General features: G+C 41.1%; 1 protein-coding gene and 1 long non-coding RNA gene across 3 annotated transcripts in view; one reads left to right on the plus strand and one right to left on the minus strand.

Moving 5' to 3' along the window:
• Positions 1 to 25054, plus strand: part of LOC133489510 (uncharacterized) — a 55258-nt gene that overhangs the window by 11786 nt on the left and 18418 nt on the right. The window lies entirely within an intron of this gene.
• LOC133488799 (zonadhesin-like) lies at positions 1280 to 23099 on the minus strand. The gene is made up of 37 exons (XM_061797145.1): positions 22875 to 23099; positions 22724 to 22776; positions 22554 to 22628; positions 21978 to 22192; positions 21808 to 21889; positions 21052 to 21449; positions 19456 to 20020; positions 19141 to 19337; positions 18672 to 19061; positions 17556 to 17848; positions 17197 to 17465; positions 16986 to 17060; positions 16651 to 16788; positions 16309 to 16565; positions 16132 to 16216; positions 15948 to 15998; positions 15677 to 15811; positions 15336 to 15592; positions 15144 to 15228; positions 14798 to 15043; positions 14583 to 14720; positions 13828 to 14084; positions 13635 to 13719; positions 13299 to 13538; positions 13049 to 13186; positions 12304 to 12560; positions 12110 to 12194; positions 11777 to 12022; positions 11535 to 11672; positions 9354 to 9610; positions 9185 to 9269; positions 8237 to 9109; positions 6908 to 7116; positions 6672 to 6825; positions 6243 to 6580; positions 6025 to 6154; positions 1280 to 1766 (listed from the first exon to the last, which is right to left on the minus strand). The coding sequence occupies exons 1-37, from the start codon at positions 22949 to 22951 to the stop codon at positions 1624 to 1626; spliced, it is 7716 nt and encodes a 2571-aa protein (XP_061653129.1). The 5' UTR covers positions 22952 to 23099; the 3' UTR covers positions 1280 to 1623.

Below are 25054 nucleotides of genomic sequence, written 5' to 3' on the forward strand. Positions count from 1 at the left end.
ATTGCATCGTTAAAGAGAACAAGCCATTTTCAAAACTCAAGATTTGTCAGCAATTTGTGAAAACAAGAGACCCACGTGGGGCCTGACCAATAGTATTGATTTGTGAAAAAAACTGAAATTGAATAAATTTGGAATCTGAGGTTTCAGCCTGACGCCAGCAATATGTCATGAATATTAACATTATTGGAACACAAGTCAAAGTCGTTTGTTACAGCATGAAAACAAATCAGAAAATTCTGGATTTAACCAAAAGGAAGACAAAATGACGATATAAGGACTAACACATGAGGATAGGCTAGCTTAATGCCACAATATTAAGTTTATTTCTTTTTCTTCTTTTTTAGGTCTAGACGGGCTTTAAATAAGATCTGGTAAACACAGCTCTATTGTGTTATTGAACAAAAATTGTTTAATGACTTGCAAAAAATATGTCTGCAATGTTTTAAACAATTTTAAAGGAAAGGCTTCTTTATTGTTTTGTTTATATCATTACACACTTTTTTTGTTACAGGTTTTGTATGTTTTTAAATATGCCACCCATCTTTCAGTCTATGCCCCTGCCTGGTCACCCTGTCATTTTTTTTTCTAGACCCAACCCTGCCTAAATACTGCATTCAGAGGGAGAGAATTGTGACAACTATAATTTTCTGACAGGGGCCCTAAACTATAATGTTTTTTTAAATTTGCAGCACTCAAGTACTGCTTATTTTTTGGACTATTGTTACACAAAGTTAATACTACTTCACTATCAAGTAACTGTACAGCAAATCTCCAATAGTCTCTGTGTTTTTGGTGTGTATTACCTATAGCAAATTCAAACTTAAATTTATTTAATCTTTCTGTGTTAAATACAAATTAGACCTGCAAATCAGAATACTTCGTCTTTAAGTAAAAAATGTGACAAGGACTCACCATTGATGAGAGATACAGACACCAATAGAAAGAAATGCCACACAACCTGATCCATCTCGACTGCTGACTTTAGTTCACAACTCACAAGGATACCTGCTTATAAATGACATATTTTCTGTTATTTGTTCCTTGTTTTTGTTGTGTAATAATTTGTAAGTAGGCACACCCTCTGCTTTTGACTGGTAGGAATGTTGTCTGCTTACCTACAGAGGGAAGACATCCTCAATATCATTTCAAACAAGGGTTTCTATTTCTTAGCAAAACACAAGTGCACTGCATGTTTTCTCGCAAAATATATTGTTAAAATAATCCTAGAAAGTGGAAGAAAGCATGAAGAGAATCTGACTAATTGATAAACGTCATTAGCAATGTTTCTAGTGAATCTTTATTTACACAAAGCAATGCTTGAAATGTATTTACTCTGTATTCATATGCAGTTTTTCATTTCAATACCTCACTAGTTAAAATGAGATACTGTATGTGATCATGCAGAGTATTATTTTGAAATACATAGCATGCATTGTTATGGTAGAGCAACAGTTGAGCTTAATGAATTCAGACAAGGTACAAATCATGTTAGTTTTGTACACAGATGTAATTGACTATTCAGGTTTCGCTTGGTCTAAAGAAAAATAGACTTTCATATGAGTGCAGATATTGTTGTTGAGCAGTATCCTGGAGAACATTGCCCCTCCCCCATGCATAACATCGTCACACTCTCCAGCTCTCTCCAAACTCTTGAACAGTCTTGGCTACGGTGCCGTCTGGTTTCATCCGGTCATTCAGGATTCTACCGTCGAAGTTTCCGCACAGGCCTCCCACTTTTCGTTTGTATATACGTGGTAGATTTATTTCTGTGGGAATAAAGTACAGTATTTGATTACAGGGTAAAAAAAACATCCAGTTTTCCATCCATTTTCTTCACCGCTTCTCCTCACTAGGGTCACGGGCTGCCGGAGCCTATCCCAGCTATCTTCGGGCGGGAGGCGGGATACACTCTGAACCGGTCGCCAGCCAATCGCAGGGCACATATAAACAAACAATCATACGCGCTCATAATCATACCTACAGGCAATTTAGAGTTCCCAATTAACCTACCATGCATGTTTTTGGGATGTGGGAGGAAACCGGAGTGCCTGGAGAAAACCCACCCAGGCACAGGGAGAACATGCAAACTCCACACAGGATTTGAACCCCAGTCCGCAGAACTGTGAGGCAGATGTGCTAACCAGTCCGTCACCGTGCCGGCGTAAAAAAAAAAAAAAAAAGCAAGCAAACCAAAAACATTTAAAATTGATACAATGTGATTTTTGTTTCAATCCTGTCAATTCTGACCTATATTCAGTTTTTCTTTGTTCCTGTCATTTTTTTAAGCTTTACACAATCTATGAACAAGTTAAATAGATATCGTGTCTTTGTTTCTGAAGATGCAATGTAAAATGTGGGTGTTTATGACTGTTTGAGATCTTCAAAATACCTTTTCAGACTAGTGTGTGGAATATTGAGTCGACTGATGTAAGAGTATAATTGTGCTTATTGTTGATATGTTTATAGGAAAATTCTCAGTTATTGGAATTCATTGCAACTGTACTGTTCTGGTTGTCTTAGAAGACATTTCGTCTCTCATCCGAGCAGGCTTAATCAGTTCACACAACAAGGCTTAGCTAGGACTCACTAGCCTGAGGCGTGGAAAAACGAAACTATTTATGCCACAGCAATTACAGGACACTTCTGTCAGTCTTTGTGCATGTAAAACGGTATCTGCAGACACACACCCCAAGGACTCTTTCACTGGGTGTGGGGTCACGCACTTACTGCGACAAATAACCAAATGAATATGCAAATCGCGTGTGTATCCCCTCACTTATACTCTTGTCCTGTAGACTTTTATAATTCACATAATTAATGCCATCACACTTCAGTTGTACAGACGGGTTCACGACCCTTGTCCTGCATGCTTCTTTTCCTGTCCTTGTCCTGTTCTATCTTGTCCTGTCCTTCCCTCACAGGGTGTAGCACTACATCCCCATGCAACACTCATATTTAACGTTTCATTGTTGTAGATAATGTAATGATTTACTTCTCTCATCCCGTTTATAATTAGAGCTTTGTCTTTTGTCTTTGTTTCTCTCTCCCTTCGAGAAACGTTGTTCTGTTCGACTGATCAAGTCTGATTCTCAATAAACATCCATTATAATACCACAGCGGAATCTTAAAAACTCCACTGTGACACAGTAAAACTGTTCCGGCATGAAAGGGATACAGATTCTCCATTCTGCTTGACCTAACAGCTGAACAGGACAAAAAAAAAAACGACAACAAAAAAAACTATGCTCCAAGTTGAAGGCACGCCCCAAACCACATATGGTCTCATTCTTTTAGAATGCAAAAAAAAAAGTAGAGTCCTTAAGGCCTCTTTATACTCCCGCGGTCGCGCGGCCGACAACGGCCGCATTGCATCATGCGACCGACAAATTGCCCCGCGCAGCACCTCTGCGTAGCTTGCCGCACACTCGACAAAAATAGTTGCTGCGTGTCGAACGCCGCGGAGATCATCTCTCGTGATTGGTCCGTTTTAGTCACATGCTGTGATGACGTACCAGCGTGCCCCTTCGTTCTGCATACCATCTACATCTTCGCCTTCTCGATCGATTTTGCATAATTAAATGTATCATCTGGTCATCTAGGTCCATTTCTTCTGTCGCGGTCGCCATTGTTGTTGCTTTGTTTCTTGTTACTGAAAGGAAAGTAAAAACGTCTACCGGAAATGGCAAAAATAAAAAATGCAGCGGAAACTCCACCCTGTGTTTTCCTATCCAATACCAGCCGTAGCAACACCCCCGTCTTGGAGGAGAACTGCAGTACATTTTCAAAACAGCGCGCGTGGGTTGCGCTCGAGTATAAAGGCAAACTCCATGAGGGACACCCGCAGTGATGTCCACGCGAGTATAAAGAAGCCTTTAGGCTGCCTGTCAAAGAGGCAAGCCACTGTCTGTCCACAAGAGCGATTAGGTGGACATTCCCTCATTAGTATTTCATTCAGTTGTGAAGTGGTAGTGGAGCTGCCTAATGGCAAAGGAGGGTGTGTTTCTGTGCTATTTGCTGGAGGCACAATTATTGAGTTTCTTTGGAATGGACGAAAGGATGGCATTGTAAGCGGGAGATAGTGGGGAAATGAGTTGCAACATTTATCAGCATTATGTGGCACTTCAGCCACATGAGGCAATTGGGTACAGGGTAACAGGCACTACAATTTCAGATACTGTATACAGCGGTCCCCTGAGAGATGACTTGCCAATTGTGATTGTGTAAGTATTACACTAACCAGAGATCGCAACTTCATTCAAATGAAATCTGACTGTATTCCCATTATTGAACTTCATATCCAACTACACTGTGTTTACTAATCAGTTAGTGCTTGTTTTCGTCAGACATGCATCCATTTTCTACCCCTTATCAGGTTTAGGGTAATGGGGAAGTGGACTCTATCCCATCTGAGTGTGCAAAAAAGATAGATGACACCCTGGATTGGTCACCAGCGGATTGCAGGGCACATTCTCACATATTCATCCATCCATCCATTTTCTACTGCTTACCCGGGTTGGGTCGCGGGGGCAGTAGATTTAGCAGGGACGCCCAGACTTCCTTCTCCCCAGCCACTTCATCCAGCTCTTCCGGGGGGATCCCGAGGCGTTCCCAGGCTAGCCGAAGGACGTAGTCTCTCCAGCGTGTCCTGGGTCGTCCCCGGGGTCTCCTCCCGGTGGGATGTGCCCGGAACACCTCACCAGGGAGGCATCCGAATCAGATGCCCCAGCCACCTCATCTGGCTCCTCTCGATGTGGAGGAGCAGCGACTCTACTCTGAGATCCTCCCAGATGACCGAGCTTCTCACCCTATCTATAAGGGAGAGCCTGGACACCCTGCGGAGGAAACTCATTTCGGCCGCTTGTATCCGGGATCTTGTTCTTTCGGTCACGACCCACAGCTCTTGACCATAGGTGAGGGTGGGAACGTAGATCGACCGGTAAATTGAAAGCTTCGCCTTTCGGCTTAGCTCCTTCTTTACCACAACGGACCGATACAAAGTCCGCATCACTGCAGACGCTGCACCGATCCGCCTGTCGATCTCTCGTTACATTCTTCCCTCACGCGTGAACAAGACCCCAAGATACTTGAACTCCTCCACTTGGGGCAGGATCTCATCCCCGACCAGGAGAGGGCACGCCACACTTTTCCGACTGAGGACCATGGTCTCAGATTTGGAGGTGATGATTCTCATCCCAGCCGCTTCACACTCTGCTGCGAACTGCTCCAGTGAGAGTTGGATGTCACGGCTTGATGAAGCCAACAGAACCACATCATCTACAAAAAGCAGAGATGCAATACTGAGGCACCAAACAGGACCTCCTCTACGCCTCGGCTGCGCCTTGAAATTCTATCCATAAAAGTTATGAACAGAATCGGTGACAAAGGGCAGCCTTGGCGCTTGGCGGAGTCCAACCCTCACCGGGAACGAGTCCGACTTACTGCCGGATATGCGGACCAAACTCTGACTGTGGTCATACAGGGACCGAACAGCCCGTATCAGGGGGTTCGGTACCCCATACTCCCGAAGCACCCTCCACAGGACTCCCCGAGGTACACGGTCGAATGCCTTCTCCAAGTCCACAAAACACATCTAGACTGGTTGGGCGAACTCCCATGCACCCTCGAGGACCCTGGCGAGGGTGTAGAGCGAGTCCACTGTTCCACGGCCAGGACGAAAACCACACTGCTCCTCCTGAATCTGAGATTCGACTTCCTGACGGACCCTCCTCTCCAGCACCTCTTAATAGACCTTACCAGGGAGGCTGAGGAGTGTGATCCCCCTGTAGTTGGAACACACCCTCCGGTCCCCATTCTTAAAAAGGGGGACCACCACCCCAGTCTGCCAATCCAGAGGCACTGTCCCTGATGTCCACACGATGTTGCAGAGGCGTGTCAACCAGGACAGCCCCACAACATCCAGAGCCTTTAGGAACTCCGGGCGAATCTTATCTCACATATTCACACGATCAACTATCAATATCAAAGTGGTGGTTTAAAAGAGAGGAAAAAAACAAAACTAAATACCTGCATCGCTTCGTCCATCAAACTTTACCGAAAGACCAAAGTCGGTATTGAGATAAATGTGAGAGGAATGCTTCTTAATCTTGAGACCAAGAGACGGTGAAACAGGTGTCTTAGTTCTCTGTCCATCCACCTGATGGAATGCAGAAAAACAATTTATGAACAATTTGGAAAAAATATAAAAAATCAAATGCGTAGTTTTAAATGTCCTTGAAACTCACAAACAACTTCTGATGCTTCTTGAACTCCACCGTATGATTGTACACTTTAATCCTGAGCCCTTGTAATCTGTGGTGTTCTTCATGCTCGTTGCTGTCATTATCACCATTATCGTCGTTCTCATCATACTCATCACGGTCTTCTTCACTACTTATATCATCAACATCATCATCATCATCTTCAATTGGTGTATTGATACCCTCTATGTAGACATCCTGGAGATTACCAGGCAAATTTTTGGTTCGGACCAGTACATATGAATGTTCTCCCTCAAAGTCATGCTTCATGTTATCAAAGGTTCTGTACACGGGGTCTCCATTTATTGTACACTCATCGAAACCTGTTTTGTGATATAAATGTAATGTTTGAATCAATTACAAATATCAAAAATGTATCATCAGTTAAAACGCATTATCCGTTATTCATGGTACCTGTTTTTTGGCAGTAATAACGCCCCTCTTCATTTTGAATGCAAACAGCATTACCATCACACTCTTCTTCATCGCAGTCACTCTCCCCAATATCATCTTCCCTCTCACATCTACATTTCTGACTGCAGTGTTTGGTGTACCACACTTGACCGAACTAAAACAAGAGAAAGCCAACAGAGTAACAGTAGTGCACTTGAACTAAACTGATACAATGAAATTCTGAAATTGTCACTTACGCTATATTTATTTCCATCTCCGTCCACACATCCACATTGCTGGATTGGTACACAATTTCCACGTTTCAGTACATAGCCATCATCGCACACACACCCTGACTCACAACCATCATTGTCGTTGCAAAGTGGTGGCCCATTCAAATACCTGCAGGTTGGACTGCAGGCAGGGATACAAGTGTTGTAATGACTATTCTGTTGGCAAGATGGTGCTGCAGAGAGAGAGACAGATATATATACATACATACATATATATATATATATATATATATATATATACATACATACATACATACATACACACATATATATAACATAAACAATCAAGCTAATTGCAATACTGTATTTTGTTTATATGGAATATGTTTTCAGAAAACAAATGAACAAAACATGAAACACTAATATTTCAGGAACCACAAAAACAAAACACAAAACACTTTAACATTTCAGGAAACACTAAAACAAAATCAGAAACACTTTTGCAAAAAGACGAAGGACACCCGGAAAGGGAGGGGCCCATTTCACAGACATTCTTGGAAATCCCACGGCTTTTCTCAGCAAGACCCGCCCCGCTTCAACATGATTGGCTCCTGCATCGCAGCAATGGTAGGCTACACAGATGGAACGTGATGTCCATCCCAAATAGTGATTGGATATACGGACGCCCTGAACAGCGAGCTTGTATAGGCGTTTGATGCTGTGTATACAATATATTGTACTTGATCACATTTCTTAAACCATAAAATGATAGATTAATAGTTAAGGAAGAAGCAGGTTGCTAAAGAGAGAGGATGCTGGCAAGAATTAAAGGGAACGTGTGGCTATTAGCAAGGAAGCTGCCGGCTCCATTAATTTTTTAACGTACCGAGCGAGGGATCTAGCTTGCATACATTCTGTTCACAAGCTATGCTTTTTCATCGTGTTTATGCTTTTGTTTTAGTGTTTCTTGAAATGTTAAAGTGTTTTGTGTTTTGTTTTTGTGGTTCCTGAAATGTTAGTCTTTTGTGTTTTGTTCATTTGTTTTCTGAAATGTTAGTGTTTTGTTTTTGTTGTTACTGAAATGTTAGTGTTTCGTGTTTTGTTAATTTTTTTTCTGAAATGTTCGTGTTTCGTGTTTTGTTCATTTGTTTTCTGTAATGTTCGTGTTTTCTGTTTTGTTCATTTGTTTTCTGAAACGTTAAAGTGTTTCGTGTTTTGTTCATTTGTTTTCTGAAATGTTAAAGTGTTTTGTGTTTTGTTTTTGTGGTTCCTGAAATGTTAAAGTGTTTCACAATTTATTATATTGTTTTGCACTTCCAGGCCACCGCAGTTTCTTAATGTGTTCATACTCACTCAATTCAGTAGTTGGGGGCTCTGGTCGAACAGTTGTCGGTTCACTGCTTTCTGTTGTTAGAGATATGGGTGTAACTGTGGACTGAGGGTATGTAATGGGTGCTGTCATTTTTTCAGTTGTTGGTTCAGGTCCTGGATCTTCTGTTCCTTCATCTACTGGGTGGTCGGTTGATGATGGGAGAGCTCTGGCAGTGGTCTGTGGTTCAATTGTTGTTGGAGTTTCTGGTGTCCATGATGTTTTCGAGTGTAATCTAGTTGTCGGTTCACTGCTTTCTGTTGTTAGAGATATGGGTGTAACTGTGGACTGAGGGTATGTAATGGGTGCTGTCATTTTTTCAGTTGTTGGTTCAGGTCCTGGATCTTCTGTTCCTTCATCTACTGGGTGGTCGGTTGATGATGGGAGAGCTCTGGCAGTGGTCTGTGGTTCAATTGTTGTTGGAGTTTCTGGTGTCCATGATGTTTTCGAGTGTAATCTAGTTGTCGGTTCACTGCTTTCTGTTGTTAGAGATATGGGTGTAACTGTGGACTGAGGGTATGTAATGGGTGCTGTCATTTTTTCAGTTGTTGGTTCAGGTCCTGGCTCTTCTGTTCCATCATCTACTGGATGGTTGATTGATGATGGGTGAGCTGTGTCAGTGGTCTGAGGTTCAATTGTAACTGTCGCACCTGGCGTTTCTGTTGAGGCATTTGGGTTTGAGGGCTTAGTTAATTCTGGTGTTAATGTCTTTGTCCCAGAGATGGTTGTGTCTGTTGTTGTTTTTATTGAAGTTGTTATTGGTTGTGTAACAGTTATGTTTTCTGTTGTAAATTCAGAACCTTCTGTTGTAACTGAATCAGTTGTCATGGGCGCAAGCGTGGTAGGTTTAGTCAGGTCTGCAAAACAAATCACTCTTAATTAGATACACTCGTTATAATGTAAGTTGATTATCAGTTGAAGTATACGATTACCTGAACAGTGCCCACTGTATAGGGATATGTCATCTATGGCCACATCTGACTGATCATTAGAACCTCGTCGACCCTCAAAAAGGATCTAATATTAAGAGCAAATTTCAATTCTCCTCTCACCACTCCTTTGAAAATGTGCAGGTTAAACATTGAGTTAGATTTTTTCTACCTGGAAAGATCCAGTTGTTGTGAAGTCAACCTGGGCCAGACGCCACATATTCCCTTGATTATTCCTCACCCAACTAATAGGATCAGCTCTTTTGTCTTGCAGCAAATATACATGGAGGCCCATTGTTTCAGCTGAGCCGTACATATGGTACCAGAACTGCAGACATTGAGGACCGGAGGCAGAACATTTGGAACTAATGAGGCGAGCTGTATCTCCATGTGACGCGCTGTTGGCTTCAATGTAAAGATAGTGGCCATCTAGATTATAACATGAGAGTTTGATTAGTTAGCTCTTCATATTATTAAATTAGAATATATTTTCACTGGTAATGCTCAAATTAAAATTCTGCTACAATTTAGCTATAGTCTTGTCGATAAAACAAGTTTTACTTCTGTAACAGCTGTATTCCCACGACAAAACAAAACAACTACATTTTAATATAGTGTCAGCAAAGTGTAAGCTTTGTTAAACAACACAGGTTTTGGCCCATTAAAAAACTACTTTCACTATTTGTAATACTCTAGGTAGTATATATAATATGTATACTATATCGCCGGAATCCTCTTTTGTCCAATACCATCACTTTTCAGCCCCCCACTCCCCCCCCCCCAAAAAAAAAACGGCATGTTTGTTGAGCCATTAACGTTGCATCGTCAAACAGAGCCAGCCATTTTCAACACTTTGAATTGGTCAATAATTTGTAAAAATGCCATACCGACGTGGGGACTGATCAGAAATATAAGTATTTGTGAAAAAACAGTAAATTGACAACATTTTTACATACAAGGTTTCGGCCTGACGCCAGCAATCTATAAAAGATAATTGCATTACCTGATATATTAAAAATTACTAATACAGCCCTATGGGGGGCACGAGCCAGTGCAAACTGTAGGCCGGTCCCAAGCCCAGATAAATGTAGAGCGTTGCGTCAGGAAGGGCATCCGGCTTAAAACAATATATATTTAATATATTTAAAACAAATATAAGCGTTCATCCCAGAAATTGATCGGTCGTGGCGCGGGTTAACAACGTCCACCACCGGCGGCGTCAACCTGCAGGGCGCCGGTGGAAATTCAGCTACTGTGGGTTGAAGTCCAAGAAGAAGAGGTGGAAAGCGGGTTCTTCGGCAGAAAGAGAAGAGGAAAGCACGGAGCCTAGAACTGAATGTGGGGACTTTGAATGTTGGGACTATGACAGGAAAATCTCTGGAGTTGTTTGACATGATGATGAGGAGAAAGGTTTATATATTGTGTGTCCAGGAGACCAGGTGGAAAGGCAGTAAGGCCAGAAGTTTAGGGGCAGGGTTTAAATTAATTTACCAAGATGGGAAGAGAAATGGAGTCAGGGTTATTTTAAGAGAAGAGTTGGCTAAGAATGTCTTGGAGGTGAAAAGAGTATCAGATCGAGTGATGAGGCTGAAACTTGAAATTGAGGGTATGTAGAATGTGATTAGTGGCTATGGCCCACAGGTAGAATGTGACCTAGAGGTGAAGGAGAACTTCTGGATGGAGCTAGAAGAAGTTATAAAACAGTGGTGAGGCCAGCCATGATGTACGGATTAGAGACAGTGGCACTGAAGAGACAACATGAAGCAGAGCTGGAGGTGGCGGAAATGAAGATGTTGAGGTTCGCTCTCGGAGTGACCACGTTGGATAAAATTTGAAATGAGCTCATCAGAGGGACAGCCAAGGTTCGATGTTTTGGAGACAGTTAGAGAGAGCAGACTTCGATGGTTTGGACACGTTCACAGGAGAAATAGTGAGTATATTGGTAGAAGGATGATGAAGATGGAGCTGCCAGGCAAGAGAGCTACAGGAAGACCAAAGAGAAGGTTGATGGATGTCGTGAGGGAAGACATGATGGCAGTTGGTGTTCAAGAGGAGGATGCAGGAGATAGGCTTACATGGAAAAGGATGATGCGCTTTGGCGACCCCTACAGGGACAAGCCGAAACAAAAAGAAGATATAATAAAAATTACTAGAAAATAAACAATTAGCTGTTAAAAAACAAGGAAGTTATTTTTTCTCTTCAAAAACAAGGAAGTTGTTACCTCCAGGTGCGCCTGACTTTAGAATCCACCTGTCATTGTCATTGTCATCTTCTGTAATTATCATGAACAACTTTCTACCCTAACTAACAATGTGTGCATTGTTTTTGTTAAAGAGTTAAAAGGTTAATTACGTCCTGTGGTGTGATCTGAAGAGGGCCCTGTCATAATTGTAGGGGTTGAACCACTTAGTCTTGTCCAGTCATAGACATCAGTGAGAAGCTGATTCCATTGGCATAGACCTTTCTCAAAATTACAGTTGAGTTGGCACACTGGAAAGTCAGAAATATTACATTAGTAACAGTGAATTATAAAAATGAAAAACTAACTTCAAAAGGCTAAAAGGACCGGGAAAGCCTCAAAACAATCACTGTACCTGAGTATGGTGGTCTGTTCTGTGCATGTGCAGTAACATTGTTATTAATAATTAGATTAGTTGTTGCTTCAGGGACCCAAGGTATTGTGGCATTTGCCTCAGGTGGCCTCGCTGTAGTTGGGAATTGACCAGTAACATTCACTGCAGGGAGCTCTGTCACTGCAGTTACTTGTGGTGTGACACTTGGCGGAATAGTGGCATTTCCTTCAGGTTTGGGCGGGTGTGTTGTTGCCGCACCACTTAGCTCTAAAAATAAAAGTCAGGGTTGCAATTGTAATGAGTTTCGAATGAGCCGTCTTAGGTGGCACATGTATAGTCTGCAGTTTTTCCGACCTGAACATTGTCCATGGAAAAGCAGTACATCGTCTATGGCGACATCAGATTCTTCACTGGAGCCTCTGCGCCCCTCAATAATGATCTAAGGAAGGGAAAGAATGATTTAATTTTCTTATTGGCTCAACAGTAGTCTGGTAACCCTTATTTTACCATGGCAACATCATTGGCTGACAATGTTTACATGAATATACCTGAAAAGATCCGTTGACAGTCAGGCCCACCTCGGCCAAGTGCCACGTATTTCCTTGATCATTCCTCTTCCACCAAACAGCGTCAGCTTTTTTGTCCTGCACCAAATATAGATGGAGGCCCATAGTATCGGCCGAGCCATACATATGGTACCAGAACTGCAGACACTGAGGACCAGCGGTAGAACACTCTGAACTGATGAGACGAGCTGTGTCTCCATGTGATGCGCTGTTGGCTTCAATGTAAAGATAGTGGCCATCTGGATTATGACATAAAAGTTCGACTAGTTAACCATTCATATTACGAATAAAAAACAAGTTTTCACAGGTAATTTTCCATCTGCAATGCTGTTCTTTTGAAGTTATGATATCTTATGACAGATGGGGCAAGATTCATTTCTGTAAGAGCTGCATTCCCAAGACAAAGCAAAACTATTTGGTATTTTGTTAGCTAAGTTCAGACTTTGTTGTATAACAAACCATTGGCACGTTCGTAAAATCTACTTTATGACGATATGTGCTACTGTTATACTATGTACAGTATATAGCATAAACGGTATATCAAAGACAAACAATTGTGTCCTTGACAAGATGAGACTCATTCAGAATGAAAGAACGAAGTTGGGACTCAAAGGTATGTCTGACTTCAGCACCAACCTGCCATTGACTTCTACCATTTTCATAAATATCTTTCTAGCCTAATTAACAAAGTGAAACTTTACTGTGGATGAGTCAGAAGGTTAATTACGTCCTGTGGTGTGATCTGAAGAGGGCCCTGTACTAAATGTAGGGGTTGAGCCACTTTGTCTTGTCCAGTCGAAGACATCAGCATGGAGCTGATTCCATTGGCATAGAGCTTTCTCAAAGTTGCAGTTTAATTGGCACACTGGAAAGTCAGAAATATCACACTATTGACAATAAATCCAAAAAGGAGGGAAGAATAAAAACTAACTTCAAAAGTCTAACGTACAAGGAAAGCTGCAGAACAATCACTGTACCTGAGTGAGGTGGTTGTGCATCTGCAGTATCATTGTTTTCCATAATTACATGAGTTGTTGCTTCAGTAAAAGTGGGTGCTGTGGCATTTGCTACAGATGGCCTAGCTGTAGCAGGGAGTTGATCTGTAACAGTCACAGCAGGAAGCTCTGTAATTCCAGTTCCATGTGATGTCAGACTTGGAGGAAGAGTTTCATTTGATTCAGGTTTGGGCGGGTGTGTCGTCGTCACACCACTTAGCTCTAAAGAAAAAGTAGAGGTTGGAATTTGAATGAGTTTTAAATGGTCTATCTTTTTTCAAACAACACATTTGTATTCCATGTGCATTTTTTCCCGACCTGAACATTGTCCATCGTAAAGCGTTAAATCGTCTATGGCGACATCAGATTCTTCATTGGAGCCTCTGCGGCCCTCGATGATGATCTAAGAAAGGAAAAGAAAAGCATATTTTCTCACTGGCTGTACAGTAATCTGGTAAACCTTATTTCACGATTGCAACATCATTGGCTGAAAATGTTTACATCAATATACCTGGAAAGATCCTTTGACAGTCAAATCCACCTCAGCCAAGTGCCACATATTTCCTTGATCATTCCTTTTCCACCAAATTGGATCAGCTTTTTTGTCCTGCAGCAAATATAGATGGAGGCCCATAGTATCGGCCGAGCCGTACATATGGTACCAGAACTGCAGACACTGAGGACCGGAGGCAAAACACTCTGAACTGATGAGACGAGCTGTGTCTCCATGTGATGCGCTGTTGGCTTCAATGTAAAGATAGTGGCCATCTGGATTATGAAATATGAGTTTCATTAGTTTATTCTTCATAATATTAATTAGAAATAAGTTTTCACGGGTCATTTTCTAACTACGTTGTTCTTTTGAAGTTATGATAACTTATGAAAGATAGCAAGCTATATTTTCGTAACAGCTGCATTCACAAGACAAAACATTTGAATATTATGATGTGTTACTGTATGTTTTAATATTTTGTCAGCAAAGTTCAGGTTTTGTTAAATGACACAAACCATTGGCACATTCTAAAAACTACTTTGATTATAGTGTAATGATAGTGAAAGTGTAATAGCAGTGTACACTGTATGCCAAAGAGAACCAACTGTGTCCTTGACAAGATGAGTCACTAAAAACAAAACGAGGAAATTCAGACTAAAAGGTGTGCCTGACTTCAGTCTGTCATCAACTTATCTGTAATTATCATAAATAACTTTCTAGCCTAACTAACTAAGTGTGCATCTTTACTGTAGATGAGGTAGATGGTTAATTACGTCCTGTGGTGTGATCTGAAGAGGGCCCTGTCCTAAATGTAGGGGTTGACCCAGTTCGTCTTGTCCAGTCAAAGACATCAGTGTGAAGCTGATTCCATTGGCATAGATCTTTCTCAAATTTACAGTTGAGTTGGCACACTGGAAAGGCAGAAATATTATGTTATTGACTATAAATCCAAAAATGAGATAAGAAAAAAAAAAAAAAATCGCTGTACCTGAGTGGGGTGGTCCGCTTTCTGCAGCTCCAGTATAATTGTTATTTAGAATTAAATTCGTAGTTGCTTCAATAACAGGGTGTTCTGTAACGTTTGCTAGAGGTGGCCAAGTTGCAACAGGGAATCGATCAATAGCATTCACTCCGGGAAGCTCTGTGACTGCAGTGACAGGCAATGTAAAATTTGGAGGTGCTGTGACGTTTGCATCAGGTTTGGGAGGGTGTGTTGTCATGACACCACTTAGCTCTAAACATAGGGTAAAGAATAGAATTTTAATGACTAATAAGCCACTGACCTTTAAACTAGGAAACATTTTTGTACTACAGTGTATACATATCTTTCACACCTGAACATTGTCCATTGTAAAGTGTTACATCATCTATGGCGACATCAGATTCTTTATTAGCACCCCTGCGCCCCTCTATAATGATCTTAGGAGGGGAAAACAACTGATATTTTATTGATTGTAAAATGTTAGGAACTGCTTATTTTCCATTATTGTAATACTGGCTGGAATTCCGTAATGGAAGTGACTGACCTGGAAAGCTCCTGTGTTTTTCAGGTCTACCTGACCCAAGTGCCACGTATTTCCTTGATCATTCCTCTTCCACCAAATAGCATCAGCTTTTTTGCCCTGCAGCAAATATACATGGAGGCCCATAGTATCGGCAGAGCCGTACATATGGTACCAGAACTGCAGACACTGAGGACCGGAAGCAGAACATTCAGAACTGATGAGACGAGCTGTATCCCCATGTGACACAGTACTGGCCTCAATGTAGAGGTAGTGACCATCTAAAGAAAAGAAATCAAAGGGTCATATTTGTCAAGTAATTTCTTCATATCAGTGTTTTATGTTTTGTTTATCTGATATCATACCCCCAGTGTGGTCAGAGGAGGGTCCTGTGATTAGGGTAGGTGTAGAAACACTTTGCCACGTCCAGTCAAAAGCATCTGTGATCATCTGATTCCAGCTGCAAATATTTCTATCGAAGCTGCAATTCAAGCTACAAACTCCAAGGGAAACAAAAGTAATCGGGGTGCAACTCTGTTAAAATGCGCAACTTCAATTACTCTTTAAAAAAAAAAATGCACTATCAATATACTCCCCTGAACATAATTGGTACATTTTAACTGCTGATCCACTAACCTGGGTCTGAGGGAATGACTTCTCCAGGTTCTGCTCTGTTTCCCAGTCTACCTAAAGAAAGAGAGTGATAACATCGTTAAAACTTGATAAACCTGCATTTTACAATAATTATAACACCATAGGATTAGCAACATCTTAAGATAAGATACCATAAGATAAGATACGATTTTGTAGTAATTATTACTTGCGCAAGAGCCGAACTGGATGGAAATGTCATCTATCGCCACATCTGATAGAGCATTGGCGCCCCGGATTCCCTCCACAATGATCTAATAGGGCCAATATGACAATAAACAATGTAAGACCAAATACATTTGTCTAGAAATCAATAATAAAAATTCACACATTGTCCAAGGCTAACCTGGAAAGGGCCGGAGACATTGATATCCACCTTTCCTAGATGCCATTCTTGCCCGTGGTTGTTTTTCATGGACCAAATCTTGGTAGCTTTATTTCCTTGGAGCAGGTACATATTTAGGGCCATGGCTGTGGCAGAGCCATGCATATGGTACCAGAAGTGAAGGCAAACTGGGCCACTGTAATGGCACTCTGAGCTCAACAGACGAGCTGGGTCTCCGTGTGTTACACTGTCACCCTCAATGTACATATAGAATCCCGCTAGAGGGACAGTCCGACATAATGGGGTTCAGTACGAAGTCATGAATAGTTGAGAAAACTATGTAGTTTGATGGTTAGGTTTTACCCCCAGTGGTGTGGTCGTGGTTTGGCCCACTTCCGAGTGATGGGGTGGCACCGGAATACCTTGTCCAATCAAAGGTGTCCTGTATGAGTTGCTGCCACCCACACAGATTCTTCTCAAAGTCGCAGTTCATGGGACATACTATGCGGAAAAAAACGTGTTATGAACAATATTCCATTACAAATAAAACTTGACAAGAGTTTAACTTAATCCAATTCATACATATGTGAAATAAATCAAAATGTGAGTTTCATAGCTGTCCTAATGTACATGCATTTGCTGGAAAATTATTAATTAGATTATATGACTGAGGAAATGAAATGTTTCATCTCTCTTACAATCTGGATCTGGTATTTGAGATGGAAGAGTTGGAGTGGGTGGAGTTGGAGGATTTTCTGTCGTTTGGGGTTCAGCTGAAAAGGGAAATACAATTACTAACACAGACCACTCTGGTTATAAACTAGGATCTCATTGTGTGGAATCCCATATTCTGCACAGAGTACTGAATGAAGCTATTTCCTCGTCAATTCACATCCGCACACAACTCACCGCAGGCTGAACCTGTTGCCCAATAGGGTAGCTCCACTCCTGCAACGTGGCAGGCAGTTTCATAGGATTTAAGAGATTCACATAAGGTGTGTTGGTTGCCACTTGTGGCACAGTAGTCGTGCACACAGCTACCGATGTAGATGCTTGGGTGAATGGTTTCATGGCAGGGCTTGAAGGCATCCCCAAGGATGGCAAAACACCCAATGTAGGCCTCTTTCTCCTCCTCCTCATTTTCACAAGGTCGCGGATCATTTGGATGGGAAACACATCTTGGGAACAAAAGATCAGTGGACGATGATGAGTGTTACATTCATTATTACAAGGCTGTTGGCTATATGTCCTACAGTAAAAGAACTCACTCATTATTGTGTGGCGCCCTCCAGCTATCACCAAACTCAAATGGGTCCGTAGCATTTTGGCCGCTTGGTTTTATGAAGTCATCGTCCTGCTGTTCTGAATAGGTACCACACAGGCCACATAGTTGATATTTGTAGCTATCATCCACCTGGAAGAAGAACCTATTCTGCCCATCGATCACCATTCTTAGGCCGAATGTTGTCTCCATGACAACATAACTATTATCCTTGTAAACCCAGACAGAACCATAAGAAGCAGCGGTGGAGTAAGGGAGTCGAACAAGGCTGTTATTCTCCTAAAGTGAGAGAGAAAAAATTCATTTTAATCTGTTGGTGTGTTATTAAACTATTTGTATTGTCTTACATTGATATGTAATGTTTGCTGTTAAAGGTGCAGTCAAATGGGTCAACTGTGAGTAAACATTCAGCAAACTGAAACCTTTCATGACCTGACACAGAAATATCTGACCACCATAAACATGGGTGTACCCAATCATGCTAGTTGTAGTAATGAATGGCAGCAGATGTTTTCGAACAAGGTGGACTGGCCTTAGTGTCATAAATGTCATGAGAACTTCCTGTGTTGCGTAACATTTACTACGGTAAATCATTGTGATAAATATTCCTTTTGTGAGTGAACGCACCATGGATATCTGTTTTGTAGTTTACATAAAGGATGAGTCAATTTTCCACTATGCAATGGTAGTGTTAAAAAATTATTCATGATATGCTTGTGCTGACAGTTACTATCACATGTCAAATTCAATCAATCAATGAGCTTGAAGATTTGAGTGGAAATAATCACTGGAACGAGACAGTGAAAGCAAACTTTTACTGCACTAAGAACATACAGTATAACTCAAGACTAAAACTAAATCCAACATAACAACCAGGCATCCATCATACAGGAGGCCTTTTTGGGTTGCACCAACTACAATGACTAACTATTCTAGAATTCCTTGGTCCCCGCGACTATATCCGCCCCAAATAAAATTCAGCTGAAGGTTTCCCATTTTAGGTAGAGGAGCTGCAGTCCATAAAAGTGTTCATTGTATCTGGAAAATGTAACATTTGAACATTTAAGAATCACAAAACTGTTCCAATGAGGATCTTACTTACATAGACTTGGGTGGTCTGCTTCAATGTGAGGTACAAACCCTCAATTTGCAGGGTCACAGCATCCAACTTGGACCGGGTCGAGTTGTGAAGGGGAGGATGCGTATTGTGACCGGTCACTGTGAAATGGACTGAGCTTTCTCTTCCGCATGTGGTAGCCAGTGTGTAACTGCACCCCCCTTGAAAGTCATACGCCATCCCGTCAAAGGTGATATAGTGTGGATCACCATACACGCTACAGGTGGCAGGTTTGATAGGGAAGCATCCTTTGACCCCGGCCTTGACTTTGCAAACCTCAGTTTTGTCACATTGCATTTTAGTGCACTGGACATTGTTATCACCCATACATTGGCACAGCAGCACACACTCTCCTTCCAAGATCGTTTCTCCTTTCTGCAAAGAGATTTGTGAGAATCAATAATGGCGTGTGACAGTAGGTGACTATAGTGATTGATTCATCTATCTCTCTTACCTCAAAGTGTTTACCGTTATGCCAGCACCCACAGTCCTCTGTTGGAACACATTTTCCCCCACTGAGTTTGAAGCCATAGTCACACTCGCACCTTTCCTCACAACTTCCACAAGATCCGACTATATCCTGACTGGAGCACACATCTGGACAGCCTTCAGCACATGAGTTGTAATGACTATTCTCACCACATAGTGGAGCTGTTGGAACAAGAGAGAGATAACACACTTTTAACTTTCATTGTTTTATTACGGTCATCGATTTCCCACTATTTATTGCAACAGATGTCAGGGAAATTTAAGCAGTGAAGTAACATACAGCAGATTGTAGTGTTCCACCATGTAGGAACAATGACTCCAGCATCCTTGCAAATATCAGCGTACATCTGCAATGTCTCACATAGCACGAAATGATCACCGTGAGCGGAGCACATTTTGTTCATACATCCCCTGAAGTAGCTTTCTGCTCCGAGAAAGGATCGGCACGCTGCAAATGGTCCAGTACTAGAGAGGAGACTTCCACAGTGTTGCTCACTGCCATACTCGGCCTCTTCCACAGGTTCACACTGGTGAGGTACTAGAATTGTTTCACAGGTGGAGTTTGTTTGCCCACTCTGCCAGCTGTTAGCCAAAGCTGTGGCATCATATGCAGGTTCTCCGTCAGGCTTTTTCAAGTCATCTTCTCGAAGATGGTTAAAGTTTCCACACAAGCCACAGACTTCCTCAGAGTAAGTGGGCGGCAGGGTTATATGCACATCACCCGCATTGTCATATGACACGTAAAGGCCAAAACTGGTTTCAAGTACAACAGCTGCCAGGTTACTTTTGATTTTTACAGTGTTATTGCTGAAACTTAGTGGAAGATTCCTCCAGATCCCGTTGACCTACAGGACAAAAGTTAGATATTTATTTCTAATCAGTCATCAGCATAAAATTTGTCAAATATATAGAAATTGATAAAGCAGTTGAACAGCAGATAAGAGAACTGATCAATTTGTACATTGCTTAGTCCAACATTTAACCCCCGCCCAAAAAATACATACAAATAAGTCAGGTTTATAGGGATATAGTATGTACAGTATGTATGAAAAAATTAAATTTTCTTCCATAGTAAACAATACATTGACATTGTTATTTATAAGCCTGTCTCAACTAAATGTATGAATCGATGCAGCTGCGTAGTTGGTTGTTTAGTGCTCGACTCTCTTCCTCTGCAAACAACACTACTGATTAATTGCCTCGTCAACTGCATTCAGTAGGGCACAAGTTTGAGTATTACAAAATCATTCACACTCATTAGACTTCTATTGGATGGAAAGTCTAAAATGTGTCACATTTCAACACTATTGCTCTTTGCACTTTGATGACGACGATCAGCGAGCTGTTTGGCCATACTATTGGCCTCCTGTGGTCTGCGCGGCTTTGGAGATTTAGTTTAGTTTGTTGTATCTTTCGGCTTGCCATGACTATTGGCCGTGTAAGCAGATTTTTTTCCACATCTCACTCCATGCCTCTTTTCTTAACGAACTACGGATGAGCAGAAAAGCTGGTGGCCATTTTGAAGCACAAGTTTTGGAGTCAAAGGCGGCGACCACTAGCAGACGCACAGACTGCTGCATGTAGCCAGCTTCGTTGTTTTTAAAAACAGCCGACCTTTTTCAGCCGATCACCTCAAAATTATGTGATCAGTTTTCAAACATGTGATCGGATCGAGAAAACTCTGAGTAAGACTTGTTTTCTTAAGCATACAAACTTGAAGCAACTATTGCTTGAAGTGAACTTGCATCAAACATGGGATCTGTTGAGCCACAAATAAAACCATGTTGTCATTAGTAATAACCTGATTATTTCTATATTGCAGCACTTACGCTGTCAAGATAAAATCTTTAATTTTGGTCTCACCACAGTAACTCACCACAACTCGGTGTGTCTGCTGTTTCAGAAGAGACACTCTGTCATTTCCCACGGACACAATGACTTGGTGCACAGCTTGTACAGAAGAATTCTCATCGTGGTCATTGACCACCTTCACACTGAAGGAGGACAAAACCTCAGAGGAAGAGCAGGTCTTAGCCAGAATGTAGTTGCAGGGGGCCATGAAGCGAAATAGCACTCCATCAAAAGTGCTGCAGTCTGTGTTACTATGTATAGTACATGTCCCAGTATTGGACGCCTCCCTAGAGGTTCGTATTTGAGGACCACAGCTTTGACCCTTAGGACACTGAGAGGGAGTACAGTGAAGCTTTCTGTCTGAGCAGAGGCAGAGAGTGGCCTGGTCTGTCCATATCTCTTTGTTTGGATCACACTGATGTCCTGTGGGAGATGAGACCCAAAAAAAGATCACTTGATCAGATCTAATAGTGGGACAATTAAGCATTGTTGAAGCATTTAATGGCCTGAACCAGTGCCATATTTTCATAAATACTCGTAATGGTAATTGTTGAAACAGACAACGTATTTGTTGACATACTCATGTAGATCTCTAAATAAATTGCACTATAAAATTATTTAGTTTCAGTTGTACTGTTGATTAGCTGACAAGTGTTATCAAAGTACCAGGCTCATCATGTATAATGTCTTATGTCTATCAGTGTGTACCTGCATACTAAAGTATTGATCAGTGGGACCAAAACTAGCTTGTTATTGACAATAAACTATAGACAGTACGAACCGCACAAGCCTCTCCTTACTCCAATGTTGTTAAATGTGACCTGATTCTCCAAGGACATTGTTCGGACTGCTTCAAGAACAACCTGTTTAAAATATAATTATTTACATTGACTTGCATATTAACACCCCGTGAACATTTGCAGATTAATTGTTATAAACTGCGCTTCTTACCTTCGTCCCAGACTCAATGATGTTTAGTGGCACAAACACCTGTCGCCAAGAATCTGGTGCCAGTACTGGCGAGATCCAGATTTCCACCAGACCAGTACTGCTTTTGAGCAGAGCGCGAAGCTTTAAACCATTAGGAGGGGCCAAGTACCAGAACTCTAGACATGCGTCAATTTGATCTAATGCATCACTTTCTATTTTATCCACAGTTATAGCGTCTGGAAATGAAAAGACAGTGATGAGATTGACACACGCTTTTATGCTTGATTAAAAGAGAATACTTATATTTTTATATAGTGCCGCAATGCAGCACATATTCCCTGACCGAGTTATTCTTTTTAACTGACAATAACAGTGATAAAATGTATGTCTGCCTATGCAATTTAGGGAAGACGTTTTATGTTGACTTATGCCCCGAAACCCACGACTGAATATGGTGCAGTATTAAGTTTAGAAATTTAGTGCCAATAACAAATCTAAAAAGTAAAATGTTTGTGCTTTGTTTCAAGTCCGTGGTGAGGAAAACATACTTATTTCGATTGTCGCTACATTTAGTCCCAAATATGGTATCCTTCTTACTTGATTTGTGGTGACTCGTTGTCCAGTCGCATGCTGTAGTCTTGTGTTTGCCAAACGAGCACTGTGTAACATATTCTGTGAAAGAAAAAGATTAATACATTGCACATCTCAAATTTTCATATTTGTAAATCATGGTTGTGATGTAAAAAGCCATAACAATGATCTCATACCTGAATCTCTTCTCCAATCGGGTAAAGTAATGGATGAAAGATCATTTTCTGCCCTAATAAAATTGGGAAGTATATTAGAGCATTTTGACAAATTACTTTTTCCTCAAAACACCTCATCTTAAGTGGAAGAGTGTGAATTGTAAGGTATTACCTGCATTGAGTCCCAGTCTGAGTTAGAAAGACGAGAGTCAATGTGACCAACAAATCTGTGCAGAAGCCTCCAAGCATAGCTGATCCCTTAACGCCAGCTCTTCTGTTGCTAAAACTCTCACCTTGATGAGCTTAAGAATGGATGATGAGGAGTGACTTCTTTGTGAGGGACCACAGATGAATAAATGTGACCTTTTCACCGCCACCCCAAAAAGTTAGGCTTGCTGGTGTCACTGTGGGGAAAGCGTTGGGCGTTAGGATTTTATAGCCCACCGCTGAACCAGGTAACCACTGTGGTGGGTGGAGACAACAGGTAAAAAACAAAGAGGTGGGTCTGTGTCCACTGACGGCAGCAGCAACAGTTACAGGAAATGGCAATAGATAAGGTCAGCGTTTTAGTGTTGCTAGGTCATAAAAAACAGAGGTGCATAAATTCTTTAAACACATGTACATGTAGAGATGAGGCTAAACATTGGCGTCGTTAGGCCTATTTTAGGGGGGCTTAAATTTTTTTATTTTTTTATAAACCCCCAAAATTCTTGAATAAACAGGGATAAACATACTTCTTGAGTTTGTGCACTGTATTAAAAAACAGACTGGAATAACACTGCAAATCTAATGGTGACATTGACTTTTACCCAGGATTGTATTGTTTTATTGTTCTGTCCAAAAACTTTACAAAACTTTATTCTTTCTCAGTCTTTGCTAGTTGTTTGTGAAATGTTGTGCTCACACACCACATTCGCTCACATCCTGTGCATCTCCTGGGGGCTAAGCCCCTTATCCATAAAAAACTAGTTACGCCCCTGAGGCTAAATATATAAATCTCTGAACAAAAACATAATGAAGCTAAGTTCAAAGGTACATAGGTGTTTGGGATGTATAATAAGCACTGATTTTTCAAGTTTCATTTGCTGTCTTCAACACAACAATTTAAAGATAAGAAACTATGTCTGCTATTTGCAAGTGAGGAAGAAGGCCAAAAATTATAGCATTAAAGAACTGACCTAAATATTGATCTGCGCTGAAATGAAGAGCTCTTTTTCAAAACACAACGGATAATTTTTGATTACTCCGAGTAAAATTACATTTACATAAACTTGCACATTTTACAAGTCATAATTTCATCCTGTTAAGAACACAATTTACTCAGTCTAAACGTGTAACAAATGAAAATACAGTTGTTACACAACAGAACAGGAAAGCAAGAACAGCAAGATCTTTTTATTTTTAAGCATTTATCACGTTTTGGAAGAGAGCTCTTCATAGACAGTTTTCTGACACACCTCGTATATTCCTTCAGTGTTTAAAAATAAATAAATAAATTGAACTCACTATCCATTGATAGACATAGTTGATGTAAAGGAGTTTCAACACAGTGAATTAGATCTAGTCTGGTAATCTGTTAATACAAAATTTTCATGAGGCTACATTATTTTTCCATTCAAATATGAACAAAGCTTCAACATCAACCCTATCCAAATATGAGACATTAAGTTGAACTATTATGCAATCCATGTTCCGAGATAAGTACACAAGCACCCATGTGCTTGTCCTGATAATGTAAAAAAAAAAAAAGACCAAGTGCTGTACAGCAAAGGATATTTAGTGTATCTCGACGAGCACACCAACGTGTATCTGCAGGTGGGGAGAAAGATAACAGAGACATCCACCTTTCACATTCCAGAAGCCCAGCCAGTATGTGTCCACAGAGAGAGCAGCCCAAAAACAAACATTCGAATTGTCTAGCTGAAGACAAGGTCTTTGTTAAGCAGCTATCGGTTGTGTACATCTAGAGTATGAATAACTTTACTGTCTATAATATTTTGACAGCACATTAAGTGCCTTTTGGGAATCTACCTTTTGTTATCTAATGTGACAGCCATCTGATTTCTCTACAGATAAAGCAGATTTGTCTTTTTGTGTCTGACCAATTCAACAAAAGTTACATATTAAAGCACCCGCACAAGCCAGTATGGAGATGAAGGTCATTGGTAAAGCAATTTGTGGTATAATCTGTATGTTTATAAAGACCACTCAACCTGTGCTTTGTCATCGAGGTAGCTTCAAGCACTGGTATTCAAATACATTCCCTCGACTTGGTTAATGTTTGGTCATACTTTGTCATTCATTTGCGCTACAATATACAGCATTACTCAAGCAACTTGCGAAATTGTACAG

The sequence above is a fragment of the Phyllopteryx taeniolatus genome, chromosome 14 (assembly GCF_024500385.1).
Source record: "Phyllopteryx taeniolatus isolate TA_2022b chromosome 14, UOR_Ptae_1.2, whole genome shotgun sequence".
In the NCBI taxonomy this organism is placed as follows: domain Eukaryota; kingdom Metazoa; phylum Chordata; class Actinopteri; order Syngnathiformes; family Syngnathidae; genus Phyllopteryx; species Phyllopteryx taeniolatus.